The sequence below is a fragment of the Cetorhinus maximus genome, chromosome 9 (assembly GCF_964194155.1).
Source record: "Cetorhinus maximus chromosome 9, sCetMax3.hap1.1, whole genome shotgun sequence".
Classification (NCBI taxonomy): Eukaryota; Metazoa; Chordata; class Chondrichthyes; order Lamniformes; family Cetorhinidae; genus Cetorhinus; species Cetorhinus maximus.
In genome coordinates this window covers 101,318,238-101,342,363 of record NC_135887.1, presented here as the reverse complement: position 1 = coordinate 101,342,363, position 24,126 = coordinate 101,318,238, and the positions used below count along the sequence as shown (strand labels likewise).

The following is a 24,126-nucleotide window of genomic DNA, read 5'->3' as shown; positions in this document are numbered from 1 at the left end:
CCCCATCCTGCTCTCATGCCCACATGTCCGACCTTAGCCTGCTGCAATGTTCCAGTGAAGCTCAACACAAACCGGAGGAACAGCAGCTCATCTTTCAATTAGGCACTTTACAGCCTTCCAGACTTAACATTGAGTTCAACAACTTCAGACCATGAACTCTCTCCTCCATCCCTACCCCCTTGTTTATCCTCTTATTTCAATATTCATTTTCGTTTTTTAATTTTAATTTTTTATCTACTCATTTTTATTTTTTGTCATTTTTATTCATTGTTCTATCCCCACCTTTTATCCTATTTTCCATCTTTTTCCCACCACCGTCCCCTCCCCCCACCCCACCCCCACAAGGGCCACCTGTCACTTGTTCATGTTGTTCTTTCCAGAGTGCTTACCCTTGTCCTGCTATTATCACATTCTGCTTTCTGACCTTAGTGCCACCATCAGCAGCTCCTTTAGCCAGTACCACTATCATTAACACCCCTTTGTCCTTTTGTCCATGACATCTCTGGCAGTCTCTTCGTTACCTCCACCTATCACAGGCCTTCTATCCAACTTCACCTGCTCCACCCCCCCTTAAGCAGTATAAATTTCATTACATTTTTACTTCTTTTTAGCTCTGAAGAGTCATAAGGACTCAAAATGTTAACTCTTTTTTTTTTTCCCTCTCCACAGATGCTGTTAGACCTGCTGAGTTTTTCCAGCATTTTCTGTTTTTGTTACAAGTTCTCTAGATGCTGTCTGGTTGGAGCGCTGTGCAATTTTGGTATATTTTTCTCTGATTTATACTGTACTAATTTACTTTATTTCGTTTTATTTGCTTTAATTACTACTCCTCAGTACCTTACCAAGCTAGGTACTAAATTTACTCACTTCTCCAGATTTCCCATTCAACTTCACCTTTAGCTATTTCTACGCCATCCACAGAGCAAGAATGTTGTCTATTTTTCTTCTAATATATACTGTCTTATCTGTATTAATTTTCATCAGCCATTCTTCTACCCTTTACAAAAGTATCCTATACCTTCTGCAGCTCATTGCTTTGTTTCACCCATGTTGACATCCCTGCTAGCCATCCCCATTGTTTGTTAGGCATAAGTGTAAATTAGAAACAGTAAAGTTCCACCACCGAGTCCTGAGTAACACCACTCAGCACTTCTCCCCCATGCTCATTCTACTCAACAAGTACTCATTGCTTCCTTTCTTTCCGACAGCTTCTTGATCATTTTCAGGTTTTACCTTGAATTCTGTCAAAACCTTTCTGGAAACCTAGAGACACCACTTCATAAGGTGCTGTGCTTCAACTACTTTTCACACTGTGGAATGATAGTACCAGTGGATACATATATGGTGTGTTTAGTGATCTTGGTGTGGTGGCATCTTGGACCATCTAAAGCCACTAATATATTATGCATTCAATTGTCAGGATTCTGAAGACTCAGTACAAGTGAGTATTGAAGAAGTCATGCCCCACTACTCTGATAGATCAGAAGCAGCTTTAATATACAAGTGTTGGAACTGAATGCTCATCACATCACGATCAATTGGAAAAATCTTGTTTCATTCTTGGTACTGCTTTTGCTGTTAGTTTCTCGTCAGTATTCAAAGGGTTGATTATAAACTGGGGGGGAGGGGTTGGTTAGAAGGCCAAGAGTTAACTGAGGAGTGAATTCCTTCATCGCATCTTAATGCAAAGCCAAGTTCATGTATTGTGAGTTCTGTGGTGCCAGAATCCACATTTGGTTTTATTCAGACTTACTTACTTGGATATCTGAGAAATGTTACTGTCCTGGTTCAAATTTATATCACATTGGCATGTTTCTTGACCTCTTTCCAGCTGACCCAAATATTTCTAACTTTGGTTAAAATAAAGAAAGGTTTTTCAGTGCTTTCTTCCCATCCTTACTCCCTTCAACCGTCATTTTCTCCAAACATTGTCTATATTTTAAACATACTTGAATTATACTCGATTACAATATGGAGATAAATGCTTGGTTGTGAAACTTTAAAAAAAAAACTGGATGGTTTGTTTAATCTGTCTTTGTAATGTATCAATCAAGTGGGCACAGTAGTGCAGTGCTCTATTAATAGAAGGAATTGGATTGAAGCCTGCAGTTAGTCAAGGTGTATTCCAAATGTTGCAAGGAGAGAATGTAGAGTATTGATTAAGAACCTCCCCAGAGGTGAGGGGTGGCGAAAGCTGAAGGGACATCTAAATACATTCGTAAAGTTCTTTGAGTTGGTAATCTGCCTGCCCTTTCAACCTGGGAACGGCACCACGAGATCTAATTTAAAATTTCCATCTCGATTTACAAAAATGTCTTCTACGAACAACTTTTCTTCCATTTTGCCTTATCGATAGTTTACCAGACTTGTTAGATTTTCTGCTTCAGAGGTTTCGCTTCTGAAACCAGTCGCTAAGAAGTAGACAAGAGTTTCCGCTCCTTTTCATCTATTTTTTTTCCTTTTCTCCCTGCACGCCTGATTGCAAATGCTGATGGAAAAGAAGAGAGAACTCCGGAGGTTGGGCTTTCACATCATTTATAGCCAGTGAAAGCCCTGTGTTAAAACTCTTGGAACTAAAGAAAGTACAAAAGCTACTGGGAATTAGCAACATGGTAATGTTATGAAATTACAATCTTGAGGAATTGAGGTAGGGAAATTGAGGTTTGGCACATGAGATTCTTGCTGAATGCAGGACATCATCTAGAGATATAGTTTTTAATCCATAGTAATGGGTACTTGAGATTTTTACATGGAATTAAAATACATCAATGGATATTTTAAAGAGATTTTTACTCATTTTAAAAAATTTAATCGAGGGAATAGGGATGACCATTAAAAGTATAATGGTGAAAATATATTCAGATTTCAAACTGATATTAATATAGTGTTGTCAAAAGCTACTTCATGTCATTAATTATAGTAGATATGTTTTTTGCTGTGTGATGCTAGAAACTCAACCTAATATCAACATTAATATTTACGATAAAGAATGATAAAGATTAGTTCTACCTAAACTCAATGTTCAGGATTTTCTGGAAGCAACAAGGGGTTCAAAAGTGGGAAGCAATCCCACTTCAATCAGTAGCAGGACCCCGGGTTGCATTATATGAGCGGCAGCCAATTAAGTGGCGGTGGCCAGGCTGAGTATTACAGCATAACCCCAAGAGCTGCCAACCCAATCAGAGGGCCAGCAGCTCAGCAGAGCCATCGGGAACAGTGGTCATTGTTGAGCCAGGCAGGAGACCTGGGGCCTACTGCAGGTAGATGATAAAAACTTTCCAAAAATTATAGGGCTGAGTGCTGGAAGCGGAGACCCTTCTCTGAAAATTGTAGGGGTTGTGGGGGTTGACTTCCCTGCCTGCGGCACTACATGTTACTTCTTCAAGGGATTCCAATAAGTTGGTTAAACAGGATTTCCCACTCAAAACCATGTTGACTCTGCCTGATATTTATATCATCGTATAGAAAACAAAATAAATATTGGGACATACAGATGGGATTAAGGGAGAAATGTGAATATCAGAGCACAAACTTTAAAAATATATAGCTTTTAAAAAAACCTGCAATTTTTAAATGTTCTTCTGAGACAATGAGACTTGACAATTGTAAGATTAGATTTTCAGTGCCAGAGAGGTTGGTAAGCAGTGATTATACGTAGAACAACATTAAAAACTCAGTTTATCTTGAATGGACATGGCTTAATGTTTTTACTGGTCCTTACAGCTGTGTTGATTTCATCTGCATAGACTGCAATAGTGCATGCTCCAGAGAAATAGGGTATCACAGGCACCAGCTTCTGGATTCCACATTTAACTGTGCATGTCAGGATGGCAGAAGTTGCTTCGAGTCTTACACAGTAATGACAGCGATGCTGACAGCCTTGCTGTTGTTACTATTGTAAATTCCAAGCTTCTAATCACTAAATAAAGTAACATAACTGAAGTATAATAAACTGTAGATCATTTCTTTAAGTTGATATGTTTGTGAATGGCCAACAAGATGGTAATATTTTGAGGTGTAAACATGAGTCCCCTCACTATGTTTACTTCTGACTCTTACCTATGATGTCTTCATAGGCATTCTCTTCTGCTAAAGTGCTTTTTGAACTGAATCTGCTGTGTACCTCCAGAGGAGAGGTGGATGTACCATTTTCAGTAGGAGAGGGAGAGTGGGATGACTGAAGACTGACAGCATCTTCAAACTCAAAGGATTTCCTGGCAAAACACACAGAAAAGAGTCATTAGTTAATAGGCTTGCAATTAGGTACCTTTTCAAAATGTACAGCTCTTGGATTGCTTTACCCAAACTAAGACGTGCTGAAGCTGTCATAACCGTTATTAATGTCAGATATACAGGTCTCTTTCATTGTTTGCTTTCTAACTGAATATCAGTTGGGTTATTTATAATTTAGTGCTGTCTCGAGCAATCAGCATTTATCTGCAAATATGATTACAAAAGACTGCCAAAGGTTGATCAACAGCTTTAAAAATAATCAGATAATTTATAAATAGACTTGGAGAAGGACTCAGAATACATAAAGGATGGTTCTACAATACTCAGTTGCAGCGAGGTATATGTTCAAAGGAAGTATAGGTTAGAAAATCAGGTCTAAAATGTTGTAGTCTAATCTCCAATGTGAATGTGTCTTCCCGACTGAGGACATGAGATCACAGAATCAACTCTGTAATTACACCGAAAGATCAGTGGAGCAGGGTTTGTCATCACTTAAATTGAAGTTGCACCCTACATTCCATTACTCACAATGCAAAAGATTGTGGCTAAATTTGGAGATTTGTTCTCATTTCTCATTGCGAAATTGCAGGTATGTGTATGTGTGTGTGTTCTGTGCATGCGTGTATGTATAAAAGAAAGAAACAGAAATAGAGACTTCAAGTTTGGCAAACCATAAAATACCCCTTCTTCATGCTACCAACCCTCAGCTACCCCACCTTAATACTGAGTGACACTGACCTCACCCAGTGCTCTTAACTCCAGACCATCTCTCCAACACTGCTAAATACCAGAGGATCAAAATTGGGCTCGGTAGCACCAGTTTTCTGGATGCGAGGAGTGCCCTTAGGACTCTAAAATGGCATTCACATCATATGCACACTTCTGACATGAAGCATGCCAAATGCGATCTTGGTAAACGATTTTGCACACGCAAGTAGTGTTCATTGTAAGTATATCAGTGTTGCCATTTTGAAGTTCCACGCTACAGCCAGTGCTCTCTTAACTTCGCACAGCTTAGCAGCTTGATGGACCCTAACAGCCCCCCACTCGTGCTATTTAAAAGGATCATCAACTACTTACAGATCACTACAATTCTATACAATTTTAGTGCTTTCAGGTTTCAAAAGCCTACAGATGTTGCTATAAAAGGTGCTTATGTACTTCTTACTGATTGCAAAACTTCTGCACAAACCAGTTGCTCCCAGTCATAAGTGCACTATAGGTCTTTTTGGAATTGAGCATAACTGGGAGAATCAGTAGAGGGTCTCTGAGCAGGCAAGTTGCTAGAAGAGGGAAGAGGAGGAGAAGGAAAAGAAAAAGGGTCTCTGCAAGAGGTCATGTCAACCTAGGGTGTTCAGGGAGCAATTCTCCTACTTCAACTATAGTGACGGCAAATATTTGAGATGTCTGCACTTAAGGAGGCAGTCAGTGAAATCTGCCAACTGCTGCAGCTGCAACTTCAACCTCAGTGAAGGGCAATAACCCCATTTGCCAGTGACTGTGAAGGTGACCGTAGCTATGAACTTTTATGCATTTAGCTCCTTCCAGGATCAACATCTCACAGTTTCTACTGTTGCACTGGTGAGGTCACCGAGGCTCTCTGTTCAAAGAGATCTAACTTCATTTCAATCCCTCTTGCCAGAAAGAAGCAGGCAGAATGAGCAGGAGAAAGGCCGGCTTTCCCATGATACAGGATGCCATTGATTGCAGACGCATTGCCTTCCTGGCACTGCATGTCAACTCTACCTTGTACTAGAATAGAAAGGGGTTCCACTCACTCCCTCAACATCCAGCTGGTGGGTGACCATAGGCATTGCATCATGGAGGTCAATGTCCAATATCTTGGCAGCAATTACGATGCCTTTATTCTGCAGCTGTCTACTGTGCCAACCTTATTTCAGCTAATGAGTCAATCCAAAGGGTGACTACAGGGTAACAAGGATTATTTACTGATGACATGGTTCATGACTGGTTCAAAACCAACACACACATGCGCGGTATGCACCGAAGAAGAGCCAAGCCTCCATAAGGAATGTGATAGAGCAGACCATTGGCATACTGAAATAATGATTCCACTGCCTGGATCTCTCTGGAGGAGCATATCAGTAGTCAGCTGAGAGATCTCAAGATTTGTGGTGGTATGCTGCCATCACGAGAGAACAACCCTTGGCACCACATGTCAGCTGAGTCGCCAAGGAGGAGGAGAAAGCAGAGGATAAGGAGGAGACGGAAGAAGATGATAAGGAAAGGAGGCTACAATCTAGACAGCCACTTTCTACCTGGACTGTCCATGAAGAACTACTTCAAATGTGATACCAGTAACCTAAACCCAATTCCCCATTCACCAACCGTCCCATACTTCTCATCTTCCCTCTGTCACTGACCATCGCAATGCAAAAATAAAAACCACAACAAAATACAAAATTCCCCAAACCAATTTTAAATAACTGAAATCATGCCAGGCTAGACACAAAAGTCAACTAATTACCCTGGTATACTCCCATCCTCTATGTGCCTTTCCTTCTCTTGCCCCTCCTATGAAGGATTACCCCAGTGATGACAGTATGGCTGGTGGAATACTGCTGACATCAATGGAGGAGACTCTTTGAAAGACAACCATAAGTAGCTCTGGGCCTTGAAGGCCCAGCTACTGACCGCATGAGCGACAACAGTTTGGGCTGGTTGGCTGCCAGGCAACAGCAGGAGCATTGCGGAGTGCCAGGGGTGGGATCATGAATGTTGTTATCCTGAGGCAGGACAGCAAGTACATCCCCCATGGAGCCACTACCAATCCCCCAGGCCATGCCTCAGAAATCCTGTCAATTTTCTGGAGGACAGATTTCCAGACTGCTGGAAATCTGCCCCTTTGAGCACTGATATAAGACCATAAGACATATGAGCAGAAATTAGGCCCTTCGGCCCATCGAGTTTGCTCCACCATTCAATCATGGCTGATAAGTTTCTCAACGCCATTCTCCCACCTTCTCCCCATAACCTTTGATCCCCTTACCAATCAAGAACCTATCTATCTCGGTCTTAAATACACTCAATGACCTGGCCTCCACAGCCTTCTGTGGCAATGAATTCCATAGATTCACCACTCTTTGGCTAAAGAAGTTTCTCCTCATCTCTGTTCTAAAAGGTCTTCCCTTTACTCTGAAGCTGTGCCCTCGGGTCCTAGTCTCTCCTACTAATGGAAACATCTGCCCCACGTCCACTCTATCCAGGCCTTTCAGTATTCTGTAAGTTTCAATCTGATCCCCTCTCATCCTTCTAAACTCCACCGAGTATAGGCCCAGAGTCCTCAAACGTTCCTCATATGTTAAGCCTTTCATTCCTGGGATCATTCTTGTGAACCTCCTCTGGACCCTCTCCAGGTCCAGCACATCCTTCCTGAGATACGGGGCCCAAAATTGCTCACAATATTCTAAATGTGGTCTGACCAGAGCCTTATAAAGCCTCAGCAGCACAGCCCTGCTTTTATATTCTAGTCCTCTAAAAAATAAATGCCAACATTGCATTTGCCTTCCTAACTACCGACTCAACCTGCAAGTTAACCTTAAGAGAATCCTGGAATAGGACTCTCAAGTCCCTTTGCACTCCAGATTTCTGAATTCTCTCCCCATTTAGAAAATAGTCTATGCCTCTATTCTTCCTACCAAAGTGCATGACCTCACACTTCCCCACGTTGTATTCCATCTGCCACTTCTTTGCCCATTCTGCTAACCTGTCTAAATCCTTCTGCAGCCTCCCCACCTCCTCAATACTACCTGTTCCTCCACTTATTTTTGTATCATCTGCAAACTTAGCCAGAATGCCCTTAGTTCCTTCATCTAGATCATTAATGTATAAAGTGAAAAGTTGTGGTCCCAACACTGACCCCTGTGGAACTCCACTAGTCACCGGCCACCATCCTGAGAAGGAACCCCTTATCCCCACTCTCTGCCTCCTGCCAGACAGCCAATCTTCTATCCATGCTAGTACCTTGCCTCTAACTCCATGGGCTCTTATCTTACTGAGCAGCCTCCTGTGCGGCACCTTGTCAAAGGCCTTCTGGAAGTCCAAGTAGATAACATCCATTGGCTCTCCTTTGTCTAACCTGCTTGTTACCTCCTCAAAGAATTCTAACAGATTTGTCAGGCATGACCTCCCATCCTCTGTGTGCCTTTCCTTCTCTTACCCCTCCTATGAAGGATTACCCCAGTGACGACAGTAAGGCTGGTGGAATATGATGGTAGCCATGAATATAACAGTCTGAGCCAGTGTTGCTGCAAGCTGACCTTGCATGATATCAATGAGTTTCTTGCTACAACACTCAAATGTTTAGTAGAAGCTGCTTGTGCTACAACCAAAGCTGAGATACTGACCATATGGAGCCTGCAGCCCTGGCATGTGGTGGTGGTTCTTCTTTGGTGTGCTAGCTGAAGGAGCGTTGGATCAAAGCCTCCCGGGTGTCCTGCCTCCCTGGAGGTTGCCCAGATCAGCGTTTATCCCCTTAGCGTTCTCCTGACCGTGCTCGCCCACGGACTCACCACTGGACTCATCATCTGTTGCCAGTGCAGCTGCCACAACATCTTCTTCCTCCACTGCACCACCCCTTTCCAGCACCAGATTGTGGAGAGCGCAGTATGCAACCACTATCAGTGACACCCACTTTGGGGGGTATTGCAGTGCGCCCCCGAACAGTCCAGGCATCGGAAGCGCACCTATGGCTCCCTCTACCACCGCACTTGTAGAGCCGTGGCTCCTGTTGTACCGCTGCTCAGCCTCTGTTCTTGGATGGCGGAGGGGCATCAAGAGCCACCTTTTGAGGGAATAGCCCTTGTCACCCAGCAGCCATCCATCCAGCCGGGCTGGAGCACTGAAGAGCCTCGGCACCTGGGAGTGTCTCAGGATGTAGGCATCATGGGAGCTGCCTGGGTACTTTGCACAGACTTGCAGAATCTGCATCCTGTAATCACACACTATCTGCACATTCATGGGGTGGAATCCCTTCCTGTTGACAAAGGCTCCCAGCTCACCCGCTGGCGCCTTGATGGCCACATGTGTGCAATCGATTGCACCCTGGATGCAGGGGAACCTAGGATTAATGCAAAGCCTCTGACTCACTCTGCCTGGCGGGCCTCGTCCGTGTGGTAGTGAATGAAAGTCAATGCACGCCTGAACAGAGCATCTGTCACCAGCTTGACACAACTGGGTACAGCTGATTGGGAGACTCCACAAAGATCACCCACCGACCCCTGGAAAGAGCCAGAGGCATAGAAGTTGAGGGCCACTGTGACCTTCAGCGCCACTGGTATGGAGTGTCCACCCACACTGTTGGAGCGGATCTCAGGGCCGATTATCTGACAGATGGAGGTCACTGTCTCCCTTGAGAGATGGAGCCTCATTCGGCATTGTACCTCAGACATATTGAGGTAGCTGCATCGCCGCCTGTAAATCCTGGCAGCAGGATAGTGGCGTCTTCTGCGGCCCCTTCCGCCTTGGACTTCCTGTTGGCCCTGCGCCCCTTGTGCCTGCGTCTATCCTCCCACAGGTCGCTCCCTTGGAGGCTGAAAAGGGACACCTAGCCTCCTCCCCCTTTTGGCCCTTTCTTCCTCCTCAGAGGAGGTACCTCCAGCTCAGACCACAATCCCCATTCCCAGGGCAAGGGAAGGCTGTCTGATACCTGGAAGGTCTCAGGAGGTGTGACTCCTCTGGAGTCCTGAACTGAAGCCTCTTATTTCTGTCAAAGCAGCACTGAAGCAAAATGAAATCCTGCTCACACAAGGAAACAGCAGCAACTTATAAGCTAAAACATAAACAACTCGCATTAGCGAGCCCACTCACCCCTCTTATCCCGCCCGTGGATGAGGTTTTTGAAAATGTGGCCTACCCGCCTGCCTGTTGTGTCCATGCAATGCCCTGAAAATCACATGGGCTGCGTAAAATCACAGACAATTAGTGCCTCAAGGGCCTTAACTGGTTCATTAATGACTGGCGGGCGCATCTATATTTTCATCGCGCGCCTGCCTAGCGAAATATCGCGACGGTGTGCGGTGACGTTGGGATGCACGCTCGATGTCATTGCGCGTCATTTTACATTCCGGCGTGTCGGGCGCGCGCTCACTCGCCGAAGGTAAAATTCTGGCCCATGAAAAATAAAAAGTTGTGGAATTTAATCTGCACGATGCCAGTAAAAATTCTACAATACCATGTACTGAAAACAGAGCTTCACTTATTCAATCATTGTAAATCAGGGCCACTGGCAACACTTTATATGATATAATGCACCTATTGTCATAAAACAACAGATTCTCTGACTCACTATAAGTAATGTCACAGAGCCTCTGTATCAATATATATTAAATATCCTGTGTACGGTGATTCTGTCTTTAAATGTAACACTTGCTACAGCAATTTCCTCTTATGGTTTTTGTCTGACATGCTGGGGGTTTCAAATCCTCCAGGATTGTCTAGAAATTGCCTGGAATTGAGGATTAATCTATGGGGCACCGCTGGGAGCAACCTATCGGAAACTGGGGATGTAAAGGAAGTTCTCGTCCCTGCTGAATCAGTGCATATCAGTTGGCCAGTGAGCTATGAGAGAAAGGCAGTTAGCCAGTAAAACTGGAATTTAACGTAGCCAAGTGAGCAGAATGGTCTGTCACTCACTAACTGCTAATGGATGATGAGGAGGGGATATTATCCATTGTAAGAGCCACAAAACTATCAGCACCACTTTAACATAATATGATCTGCTGCTGCCTCTGCCCGCTAACAAAATGATCTTCTACCACATTCCTGGAGAATAAATTTTTTAAAGTCTGGCCCAAGAGTTAATATCCAACCCGCAACCAACACATCTCCCACTGAGGTCCCAGCCTCCAATGCTGCTGCTGACAACCAGGCCATCATTGGTTTCTTGGCACTGCATAAGTTCCATGATGCTGCTACCACCATCTGCTATCCACTTTGGTAGATATTCTGCCTGCAGCTAAATGCAAACTACCCTGTGAGTTTGCAGCCACCAGCCTTGAGAGAGTTGAAAACACAACTGTGCCATGGTTCTAACAGGGGGCTGCACTCACATGGCATAAAGTCAAAGGCTAAAGCACTATAGTTTTGATTTTCCATTTTGTCTTCCCTCAGGTGTGAATCCCACTGGGAGTGCAAAGTTGTGGAACTAATATATTTTCTGATTGCATACAGTCAGCATAGCGTCATGAGCTTTTGGTCAGATGGCTGGGATCCAAACCAACAAGGTAGGAACAGCTGAAGTTGTGTAATAGGCTATGGGATATTTTGAGCCACATTCTTCTGGGCCCATCCCCTTAATAATACAACAGCCTGACTTCCTCCTTAAATACTAACAGGCTATAGTCCCCCATCAATGCCACAGCACGCTCCAGGATCCCTAATTACCTAAGGTGCATCTCAATTCTTGCAAACCCTCCTTTCCTCCATAATCTGGGTCAAGTCTCCAGATACCCCTGCCCAGTGTTTCCAGACACCAGAATATCTTTCTTTCCCCCTAAATCTTGAGAACCTTTGCCACAGGCCTCAGTCCTCAGGCTATCCCTCCCAGCACTGTCAACTCCAAGATGCCATTCACATTGCTCGCATCCCGGATCTTCAATATCCTAGGATCCCACCTTGCTTTCATATCTCAGTAATACCCTTTCCCCAGCTCCCATAATCTACAATCCCCATTCCAACCTGCAATGCTCATGGAAACTGAGACATCCTCAAAGCTCCCAAACCCCAGAATCCCAATCTACAGTTTCCTTGATGTTGCAAGTGCCCACCCAGTTCTCTCACACTCCAGAGCTCATACAATCATAGAACTACAGGATGGTTAAAGCACAGAAGAATCAGCCCATTGAGTCCTTGCTGACTCTGAGAGAGCAAATCATCTAATCCCACTCCCATGTCCTTTCCCTGTAATCCAGCATTTTTTTTTTCACTTCAGGTGTTTATCCATTTGAATGTATCCATTTCCATTTGAAAGCCACAATTGAATCCATCTCCACCACACTCCCTGGCAGTGCATTCCAAATCCTAACCATAAACTGCCTAAAAATGTTTTTCCTTATATCACCTTTGACTCTTTTGCCAATCTACTTAAGAGAAGGGAACAGTTTGTCTCTATTTACTTTGTTCAGACCCCTCATAATTTTGAACACCTCTGTCAGATCTCCTCTCAGCCTTCTCTTCAATAAGGAGAACAGCCACATCTATTCCATCCTATCCTCATAGCTGAAGTCCCTTATCCCTGGAACTATTCTTGTAAATCTTTTCCGCATCCTCTCTAAAGCCTTGACATCATTCCTAAAGTCTGGTGCCCAGAGTTGGACACAAAACTCAATCGAGGCTGAGCCAGTTTTATAAAGGTTCATCACAAATTCCTTGCTTTTGTATTCTATGCCTCTATTTATAAAACCCGGGATCCCCAATGTTTTATTAAGCACTTTCTCAACCTGTCCTGCCACCTTCAATGATTTGTATGCTCCCAGATCCCTCTGCTCCTGCAGCTCCATTAGAATTGAACCTTTTATTTTATATCGTCTCTCCTCCTTCTTCCTGCCAAAATGTACCCCTTCACAGTTCTCTGCATTAAATTTCATCTGGCATGTGTCTGTCCATTGCATCAGCCTGTCTGTGCCCTCTTGAAGTCTTTTTCTATCCTCCTTACAGTTCAGAGTAGTTCCAGGTTTTGTGTCATCTGATTCCACCCAAAGTTTGCAGGCTAGGGGATCTATTTCAACAAAACCGCATCAGCCCACACAAACCTCAGGAATCTCTGCCTGCCAGTGCCTACAGATCACAAGACGTTCTGCCACACTGCAACAACCTCCAGCTCTGCCAATTTCTAGGACCAATTCCCAGTGCTCCCAACTCCATATCCAACAATAATGTTAAATTCTGATACCCTAATTTTATCCACATTCCAACCAATGCCATGCTCTATAAGAGCGCTTCACAGTTCCAGGACTTCTCCTGCAATCTTACTGACAGCAGGGACACCAACAGTTAATGCAAAACCTAAGCCCTGAACTCTATTACCCAGTTTCATGTACTGCAATACCTGGTCCATCTCCAAAAACATCTTTCCTGTTTTCCTTGGCTTTCAAAAATGTAAGGTAAAGTTTAATGCATTATCGAGGGTGAATAGCAACTGATAAGCATCACACAGACCTAATTTTTAAGTTTAAAATATCAAACAAATTTATTTTGCAAAAGTTGCATAAGCACAAACAATTCATATTTTTTCCTTATAAGGTGACAGTAGATAATATTTGACTTAATTCTTTGAAGGAATGAAGTAACAAAAAGATCATAATTCTAAAAATTAAGCTAACTTTTTGTAAATAATTTTTAAACAACAATGTTTCTTTCCCTTGAATTTCATATCACTGCAGAACACTAATTAATCTGCACTATTTCTTGAAGATTCAATTATTTTCAGGAGGTTCAAACTGATTGGTTCTTTTCAAATTAAAATGTCAAAACGATTCTTGTGGGATAAATTTTGGTCATTATTGTCTGAGCAGCAATCTGAAGGATTGGGTCACCCGTTGTTGTGGTACCTGCTTTTAATTAAGTGAAAATAGGCAGGTTCTGTAACAGATGGGCAATCTGCTTCTCCTGCTTCGTGCCCAGGCATGGAAGATGAAATTTGCTCTGTGACTTTAACTGGAATATAGTTACCAGCACGTCCTGGATTTTGAAAATCCCACCACACAGGTTTAAGAAAAGAAATTGTTAAACAAATGGAAGCAATTGCACAGCATTGTTTAAAGTGTGAGTTATTTCCCTCTCCCACTGGTAACCATTAAAGCCTAAGATATTAAATTGAAATAAGCTTGCTACTGAGATCTGGACTGACCTCATTTTTTAAAACAACTTATATGGTGACTAGATCTAAAGAAACAGGAATTGACTAAAACTAGACAACAGTACCTTATTTTTCTCACACTAATACGTTTTTTATAGTAGTTAGTAAGATAAGCTCACTCGAATAGCAGAAAATAAGAAGCTCCGAATGCTGCACTAAACCAAGATTTATTCAATATTATTAATGCAGTTTCATTCTTTTTCTCACCACGGACAGGACCTATCTGGCCTGATTATTTTCTTTTCAACACTTGAGACAGATTCTCTCTGACTTGAATTAAAAAGGTTATTATACACTTTCAAAAATGACTGCAACAAAGTAGATTCAAATAACTGTTCATTATTTTTTTAATGCCACATAGAAAATATTTGAACACATTCATAAGATTATATAGTCATAAGAAAGAGGAGCAGGAGTAGGCCATTTGGCCGATCGAGACTGCTCTGACAGTCAATAAGATCATGACTGATCTGAATGCGACCTTATCTCCACTTTCCTGCCTGTCCCCCATAAGCCTCGACCCACTTGCAGATCAAAAATCTGTCTAACTCAGTCTTAAGTATAGTCAATGACCCAGCCTCCACTGCCCGCTGTGGAAGAGAATTCCCAAGACTGGCATCCCTCTGAGAGAAGAAATTCTTCCTCAGCTCCGTCGTAAATGGGAGACCCTGTTGGGGGGAATTTTATGGAGGCGATGAGGTTCTGGGCCTCCAGCTAAAGATCTGACAAGGAACTGCGTTGCCTCCTTTGGGCTAGGCCTGCCAAATTAGGAATAAATCAGGCAATTAACAGGCCATGAGAAGAGCTTCAGGATTGCCGGCCGAGAGTTGGCCGCCAACCTGAGGTCTGCAGCTCTTTTGCTCAGCAGTGCCACTGCGGAAGCATTGCCTGCTACAGGAAAAACACCCACCGGAGGCCCAGGATCATGGAAGACCCAGGCCAGAGGATGGCGGGAGGGGTTTTGTGGGGAAGAGGGTGTAGGGGGGGTTGGCAGCAGGACAGAGGGATAGCTCTCAGCGGGCCTGCCCCTTCCCGATAACGGGTCCCACAAACAGGCATTGTGCTTTTGACCAAGGGACCCTTGACCCCAGAAACCCCCCCAAATCGTGGGAGACCACAAACAACCCACAAAGGTTTGCTCATCATGCTCACCGCATGGCAACAGGCCCACGTGGTGCTGGATTAATACCAGCAATGGTGGGACAAGGCCCTAAAGTGGACATTTATGACCCATTTGAGAGCCTCAATTGGTGGCTTGGCAGGAAAGCCACCCATGGACCTTCCCACGACAGACTTAATCAGGGTGGAGGCAGGAAGGTGGTGGGGTCCCCACCCACCACCATCTCACCTGATTAAATTCCCTCCCTGCCTCCAAACTCACCTTGGGGGAGGACATAAAATATCACCCCTTATTATTACCTGTAGCCCCTAGTCCTAGATTCCCAATGAGAGGAAACATCCACTCAGCCTCTACCCTGTCAAGCCCCTCTCAGTATCTGATATGTTTCAATAAGATCATCTCTCATTCTTCTAAACTCCAATGAATATAGGTCCACCCTGCTCAATCTTTCCTCAAAAGACAATCCTCTCTTCCCAGGAATCAGCCTACTGAACCCTCTCTGAACTACTTCCAATGCAAGTCTATCCTTCCTTAAATAAGGAGAGCAAAACTGTTCAGAATTCTCCAGGTGCGAGTACAGTGGCATCAACACTTCTCTACTTTTGTACTCCATCCTCCTTGCAACAAAGGCCAACATTTCATTTGCCTTCCCAATTACTTGCTGTACCTGCATGCTAACACTTTGTGGTTCATGTACAAGGATACCCAGAACCCTCTGTACTGCAGCATTCTGCAGTCTCTCCATTTAAAGAATATTCTGCTTCACTATCCTCCATGTCAAAGTGGACAATCTCACATATTCCCACATTAAACTCCATCAGCCAAATTTTCACCCACTCACTTAACCTATCTATATCCCTTTGCAGACTCTCTGTATCCGCCTCACAACTTGCTTACCTACCTATCTTTGTATCATCAGGAAATTTAGCAACAACATGGTCCCTTCATTCAAACCATTAATATAGATCACCCATAGTTGAAGCCCAACACCACACTGGTTACAGTTTGCTAACCTGAAAATGATCCATTTATCCTGATTCTCTATTTCCTGTTAGTTAGTCAGTCCTCTATTGATGCTAATACTTCATCCCTGTAACCTTTTATATAGCACCTTATCAAATTCCTTTTCAAAATCTAAACACACTACATCTACTGGTTCCCCTTTATCCACCCTGTTTGGTACATCCTCAAAGCACTCTGATGAATTTGTCAAACATGATTTTCCTTTCACTAAACCATCCTGGCTCTGCCTAATTGTACTATGATTTTCCAAATGTCCTGCTACTACCTCCTTAATAATGAATTCTACCATTTTCCCAAAAAGTAACTGTTCTGATGTAATTTCCCAATGTTAGACTAACTGGCCTATTGTTTCCTGCTTTCTGCCTCCTTCCTTTCTTCAAAAGTCGTTTGTGGCTTTCCAATCCAATGGGACCTTTCTAGAATCTAGAGAATATTAGAAGATTATAACCAATGCATCCACTATCTCTGCGGCCACTTCCTTTAAGACCCTCGGATGCAGGCCATCATGTCCGAGGGTCTTCTCAGATTTTAGTCCTATCAGTTCTCCTAGTGATCTGAGTGCCTGTTGGGTGTATCTGGCTTGTTAGCAGTTCCCATTGTCTGTACTATTGATTAAAATTCAGGACTTTGCATTTTTAATCTCTTCCTTAGTTAGAGTGTTGGGTTTTGAAATCCGTAGGTTTCCTTTCAAATGTCCCTCTTTTCACACTTCCTTTTGGAGGGGTTCTTGTTTGCTTTTCTCACCTTCACCTTGGAAGGTGGCCTTGCTTTTTAAAGCAGTTTGCTGTCTCATTTTTCAAAGTACTGAATTTCCAGTCAGTTGAAAGATTTTTTTTAAATGATTTTTTGAAAATAAAGAGGCATTCTTGCGACACTATCACTATCCTTTCTCTGACTTTAGCATCATAATGTGGTCTCCTCTACATTGGGGAGACTAAACACAGACTGAGCGACCGCTTTGCAGAGCACCTTCGCTCAGTCCGCAAGCATGACCAGACCTTCCTGTCACTTGCCATTTCAACACAACATTCTCCTCTCTTGCCCATATGTCCGTCCTTGGCCTGCTGCAATGTTCCAGTGAAGTCCAATGCAAACTGGAGGAACAGCACCTCATCTTCCAATTAGGCACTTTACAGCCTTCTGGACTTAACATCGAGTTCAACAACTTCAGACCATGAACTCTCTCCTCTATCCTCACCCCTTTTTTAACCCAAATGTTTTGTTAATTTTAATTTAATTTATTTATAATTAGCTATTCATGTTTTTATCCCTTTTCCCATTCCCCACCCTGCCCAACACACACACACACAGACACACACACACATACAGACACACACATGGCCATCTGTCACTAGTTTCTATGTAGTGCTTTCACTGAGCGCTGACCCTTGTTCTACTATTATCACACTCTGCTCTTGCCTTTATGCCACTATCAGCACCTTCTTTAATCTTTACTACTATCATTAACACTCCCTTTGTCTTGTGTCCATGACATCTTTGTCAATCTCTCCTTAGTTCCCATCTATCCCTGACCTTCTATTTTGCGCCACCTGCTCCACCCCCCTTAAGCAGTATAAGATCTATCACATTTCTACTTCTCTTTAGCTCTGAAGAAAAGTAATACAGGCTCAAAACGTTAACTCTGTTTCTCTCTTCACAGATGCTACCAGACCCGCTGAGCTTTTCCAGCATTTTTTGTTTTTAATTCAGATTTCCAGCAACCGCAGTATTTTGCTTCCTTCTAAATGTTTACTGCAGACTTCACTATATTGAAAAAATACTCCCTCATTCATAAAAACCCATTTACATTATTTGCATTCCTTCAACAAAATAAAGCCCTATAACAACAAATAGTTCATTCAAGTGCACAATCCCTTATAACAACAAACGCTGGAATTCATAGTCCCGCAAAAACATCCATAACCACTTGTAGTTGTCAACCAAACTGTGAAATGACAGCTACCTGTCTGTGATAATGGATGACTGCGAAATCAATCATGCAGTACTAATCCAGCAGCAGGAGACCTCTTCAGATAGTTTGCAATTCCCTTTTGTGTCACTTATGTCAGCAGACAGAGTGAAATAACAAGCAATTTTTTTTTTTAAAAAACAGTCCAGACAATTTTTTCAAAGATTTAAAGGCCGAACTTTTAAATGCCTTGAAAGCTTGACAGCTCCCTTTGACAGCTCCCTTTGACAGATCCCTTTGACAGATCCCTTCGACACATGCTTCTGACAGTCTTGACAGTTTATTTCAACAGGTCTGTTGTCAGTTCCAATGGGCTTGACAGTAATGAGGTCATGCACTTTTTAATGCACATTTTAAAAATTCTAACAGTCACCTGGCCTAGCCCAAAGAGCACCTTACCTCCCCCAAATGTGTCCCAATGCCAGGTCCAAAGGGGTACCTTACCTTTCCCTGGCTTTCCACACGTATCCACCAAATTCAGATCTGCTCTAACCTGTTCTAATATGTACACATCAGGTTTTACACTCCTGGCCTACTAAAATCCCACTTCAGTGGAGGAAGCTGATGATTTAAATGGCCAGCTGTCTCCATAAAATGTGCCCCGCCAATAATCCTGCCTCCTTGAAAATGGGAAGTGCCGTGTTCGGGGGGATGGGGGGTTCTTCCGATGTTTGGGCATTTCCAGTTTTTTCACCATGAGGTGAAAATCTGGGCCTTTATGTCCACGAAGTGGAAATGGTAAAGATCACTGACTGAGATCAGCAATGTATCACTCTATATGGTTGCCCCAGAATGTCTCAAGGTCTACAAAGATTACTAAGTATTCAGCAAAGAAAATAAAAACAGAAAGTCCTGGAAATACTAAACAGGTCTGTCAGGATCTGTGGAGAGAGAAACAGAGTTAACGCTTCAAGTTAAATATGACACTTCTTCAGAAGAAAAGAAAATACTGCAATGATCTTATTGCTGGAGGTTTTTACAACACAGACTATCACAGTGAATGTTGGATTAGTTCAACCACTAAATAATCATGGGAAGAATTTTCCCCCCATTGGGGGGGAAGCGCAGGAGCGGGTGGGGGCACGCTGCCATTTTACGTGGGCAGGCCAATTAAGGCCCACCCAGCGTGACGTCCGCCAGGAAACGCTATGCGCTGCCTGTGCAGGCAGGGGGGAATCCCTCAGCTGAGAATGCGCTCCTTCGGGCATGCGCGCGAAAGAGCACACTCATCTCCCTGAGGCTAAGAGCTGCCTCGGGGAGATCGGCGCCAAATTTAAAAATGGTGCTGGTGCAAAAAAAAAATTTCCCTGACATGTCCCCTCATGCGACACTGTCACATGAGTTGGGACATGTCCATCACTTTAAAGCATACATTTATTAAAATTTTTAAAACCCTCATGAAACCTCACCTCGCCCGTGGATGAGGTTTCCTGCTTTTTCTGAAGTCCGCCAGGGCTCCCGGCCTGCTCGCCAACCCTAAGGTTGGATGGGCAGGTCCATTAATTATCTCAATTACTTTTTAAATGGCCTCAATAGGCCGTTGACAGGTCAACGGACGCACAGCTCATTCGGCTGCGCCCCCGCCGACCTGAAAATTGAAATGACACAGGGTGACGTCGGGAGTTCTGCCCAACGTCATCCCGTGTCATTTTACACGTCGGCGAGTGGGCCCCGCCCCCCGCCCTAAAGATCCTGGCCCATGAGGAAAACTTTTTTTATGCAGTCAGTGGTTAAGGCCTGGAATGCACTGCCTGGAAGTGTGCTTGAGACAGATTCAATTGTAGCTTTCAAAAGGGAAGCGCAAATTATCTGAAGAGAAAAAATCTGCATTGCTACAGGAAAAAGGCAGGGAAGCGGGAAAAGCTGAGTTACTCTTGCGGAGAGCTGGCACACACAGGGCAGGCCAAATGACCTCCTCTGCGTTGTAACCATAAAGAAACTAGACAGAAACAAGAGGGTTTGCAGTGTACATTTTGATCATGAAGCCCGTAAAGCAGCCAATTAGATGGACTAACTGTTCTTTCTTATTCCTACCTCCTCCTAGCTCGTATCTTTATGACTGTTTAAAAGAGATTAAAAAGTATATCTGATTAAAAAGTCAAAATGGCCTACTTTGAGGCATTGGTTGTTTAGATGGCTGGAAGGATGAATTGCTTTCGTGTGCATATGATTATTGCTTCTTCAAAACCTCCCTGCCAAGTTAGCAGCTGTGTATGTCTGGAGACAATAGCAAAGTTAAATGGTGTTTTAGTTCTATCTGCAATGAAATAGATTCATTAAAATATATATATTTGCATATCTTTCAGCATCTACTGCCTGCCATTCTAGTAGGCATTCAAGCCCTGAAAATAATCTCTGGTCATGGGTGTATCTCTGGTGTAACAGTTTTAGGGGTGCTGAAAAATGGTGGATAAGTGTGCCAGTTCTGTAAGGATCACACCCAGTGGAGAGGTGATGGTAAATTCTGGTGGGGAACCATAGACAACAATTTCAAACGTGCTTCTCATACATACATTTAGAATTTAGTTATAAATTACAAGCAGCAGAAATAACCCCTTTAATGCTTCTGATAGAAGCCAAAAATCTGTTGTAGGAAATTACAAATTTAGTAAAAATCCAATAAAGCATTTTTGTTACTGCGGTGAAAACAGATTCCTTGAGAGATCTGGTGTGGGTTCTTACTTTAACTCCAAATCTGGGAGTTTCTGGTCGGAGTAAAAGACAGATCAATGTTAAGGCCAATTATGCTAAATGGCTGGAGTTAGTGAGGAGGTTTCCCTGTGCTGGAAAACTACTGTTCTCTGACTCTGAGAAAAGCAGCATAAAACTGGAGGTCTGTGTATCTTGAGGTATCGCGGCAGACAAAAGTGGGGCCTACTGAGGTGGGCCCAACGATAAGGAAATAAATTTTTCTTTTTTAAAAAAACATTCTGAATCAACTGCCTTACAACAGGGGCCCAAAGGGAGAAACCTTGGGGTATCCTGGGGAAAAGGGAATAAGGAAGACGATCCAAAAGGCTCCATGACTCCAGTGCAGCATTGAGAGAGTGTTGCACTGTCATAGCCATCTTTTGAATAAAACATTAAACTGAGGCCCCACCGGCCTGCATTTGAGAATGTAAAAGATGTCATGGTACTACTTTGAAGAAAGGCAAGAGGGTGGGGGTTATCCCTGGTGCCCTGACCAATATTTATCTCTCAAGGTCTTTTTTTTTGTCGGAAGTCAGTTGTTGTATTTTCTGGCATGGGGTTTCCTGGGGGAGCTGCCAGGAATGACCCGGAAGACCCCAAAGGCTCCTGATGAAAGCCAGATGTTGTATTTTTGTTCAGCATGGGGCAGGCAGGCATCAGAAATATACCTGTAGTAACCTGTAGTAGCCCACTGATCCCAGGAAAATGAAGTTGCCTCCCAATGAACCCTGAAACCATGGCAGTGTCAGAACTGGAGAGAATAGAAAGGTTCCATCAGACTGGAAAGTAGCAAATATAACCCCTCTATTCAAGAAGGGAGGGGGGCATAAAACAGGAAACTATAGGCCAGTTAGCATGGTGTCTGACCTGGGGAAGGTGTGAGGGTCGATCGCTAAAGAGGTTATAGCTGGGCACTTAGAAAAGCTCAAGGTAACCGGGAAGAGTCAGCATGGTTTTGTGAAAAGGAAATCATGCTTAACCAATTTATTAGAGTTCTTTGAAGGAATAACATGTGCAGTGGATAGATGGGAACCTGTAGACGTACTGTACTTGGATTTCCAGAAAGCATTTGATAAGGTGCCACATCAAAGGTTATTGCGGAAAATAAAAGCTCATGGTATATTGAGTAACACATTAACATGGATATAAGATTGGCTGGCTGGCAGGAAACAGAGTCCATAAATTGGTCTTTGTCTAATTGGCAAGATGTGACAAGTGGAGTCCCGCAGGGGTCTATGCTGGGACCTAAACTTTTTACAGTTTACACCAAGGACTTTGGTGAGGGGAGCAAAGGCATGGTAACTAAATGTGCAGACAACACAAAGATAGGTAGGGAAGTATGTTGTGAAGAAGACATAGGAGTTTGCAGATGGATATAGATGAGAGAGTGGGCAAAAATCTGGCAGTTGGAGTATAATGTGGGAAGATGTGAAGTTGTTCACTTTGGCAGGAAGAATAAAAAAGCAAAGTATTACTTAAACAGAGAACGACTGCAGAATTCCGAGGTGCAGAGGGATTTGGTGTTCTCACGTATGAGTCACAAAACGTTAGTATGCAGGTACAGCATGCAATCATGAAGACTAATGGAATGCTATCCTTTATTATGATAGGAAGTGAACATAAATGTAAGGATGTTATGCTTCAGTTATACAGGGCATTAGTGAGAGTGCATCTCAAATAGTGTGTGCAGTTTTGGTCTCCTTATGTAAGGAAGGATGTAAATGCATTAGATGCAGTTCAGAGGAGGTTTACTAGATTGATACTTGGAATGAGCGGGTTATCTTATGAGGATAGGTTGGGCATGCTGGGCTTGTTTCCACTGCAGTTTAGAAGAGTGAGGGGTGACTTGATTGAAGTATATAAGATCCTGAATGGTCTTGACAAGGTGGATGTAGAAAAGGTGTTTCCTTTTGTGGGTGAGTCCAGGACTAGAGGGCACTGATTTAAAATTAAGGGTCTCCCCTATAGGACAGAAATGAGGGGATTTTTTTTTCTCTCAGAGGGTTGTGTGATTTTGGAACTCTCTGCCTCAGAAGGCAGTGGAGGTGGGGGTCACTGAATATTTTTAAGGCGGAGGTAGATTGATTCCCTTGCCTAACAAGAATCAAAGGTTATCAGAGGTTGATGGGAATGTGGAACTCGAAACACAAACAGATCAGCCATGGTCTTATTGAATGGTGGAGCTGACTCGAGGAGCTGAATGGCCTACTCCTGCTCCTATTTCATATGTTTGTAACTAGTGGGTGCAATCCTGGCAAAAATGGCATGTCAGTGACCAGCTAACTTTTGCAGTCATTGTGTTTAGACATTGAGCCAGCCACAAGGCTGGCTTCCAACAAGATTGCTTTTAAAAAGAATTAATGTGCCAAGAAAATATAAGAGTGTGCCAAAATTCCAGTGAAGGAGCCTCAGAGCTACTGTATGACAAGGAACATCACCTGTCTGATCAGGATCCAAATTTTCCGAAAGAACTCTATCAGGTGCTTAGAGGAGGAAGATAGACAAAAATTGAGAATTAACAGCATAGATTTATATAGTGCTTTTTGATGTTACAAAAAGTCTCAAGGTTTTTCAGAGAGACATAATCAGACAAAAATGGATACCGAGCCAAAGGAAATATTTTGGTCACAAATGGCTTGGTAAAAGAGGTGGGTTGTAAAGGGGGCCTGCGAAGAGCAAAAATGGGTAGAGCAGAAATATCATTAACTTAGCTAGAAAGTGAAAGATTATATTTTGTGAGTTTTCGTTGTCGGCAGACAGTCTTATCTGCCAGCCACATATAATGGCAAATCCCTGGCTGTGTGCCAGTTATTTCCAAATACATGCAGCTGGTTGCTGAACCTCCCTGCTGGCAATCCAAATTTGTATAGTCAGCTCATAATTGTTTATAAAAATGATACAGTCAACAAAATAATAACACACAGTGACCCACCCAAGAATGGGTCACACACTTAGAAAACCATGCTACAAGCTAAGAGATTTGTACAGGGCAACTTTCTGTCATTGACGGCACCCAAGCAGCCCTGCTGTGAAGGAGAGGGATTCTGTTCAAAGGGCTTCAGGTCAGTGATAAAGCTGAAGATTCTTTTAAAAACATTAAAGAAATTGAAGGTGAGACAAACATTTTCTTCTATAAAAAGGAGAGTACAAAAAAGTACTTTCCATCCCCTTTAAGACAACGAAACTGCGCCCAACCTTAATATATCATGAATG

The 24,126-nt window shown here is 43.2% G+C and overlaps 1 protein-coding gene across 7 annotated transcripts in view; it reads right to left on the bottom strand.

The window, feature by feature from the left end:
• The window catches only part of dennd2b (DENN domain containing 2B), a 546,808-nt gene that overhangs the window by 173,197 nt on the left and 349,485 nt on the right, over positions 1–24,126 (bottom strand). For all 7 annotated transcript variants that reach the window (XM_078549206.1, XM_078549209.1, XM_078549205.1 and 4 more), the window contains exon 4: positions 4,060–4,214. In XM_078549206.1, the coding sequence (XP_078405332.1) occupies positions 4,060–4,214 (155 nt within the window). The remainder of the gene's footprint in view (positions 1–4,059; positions 4,215–24,126) is intronic.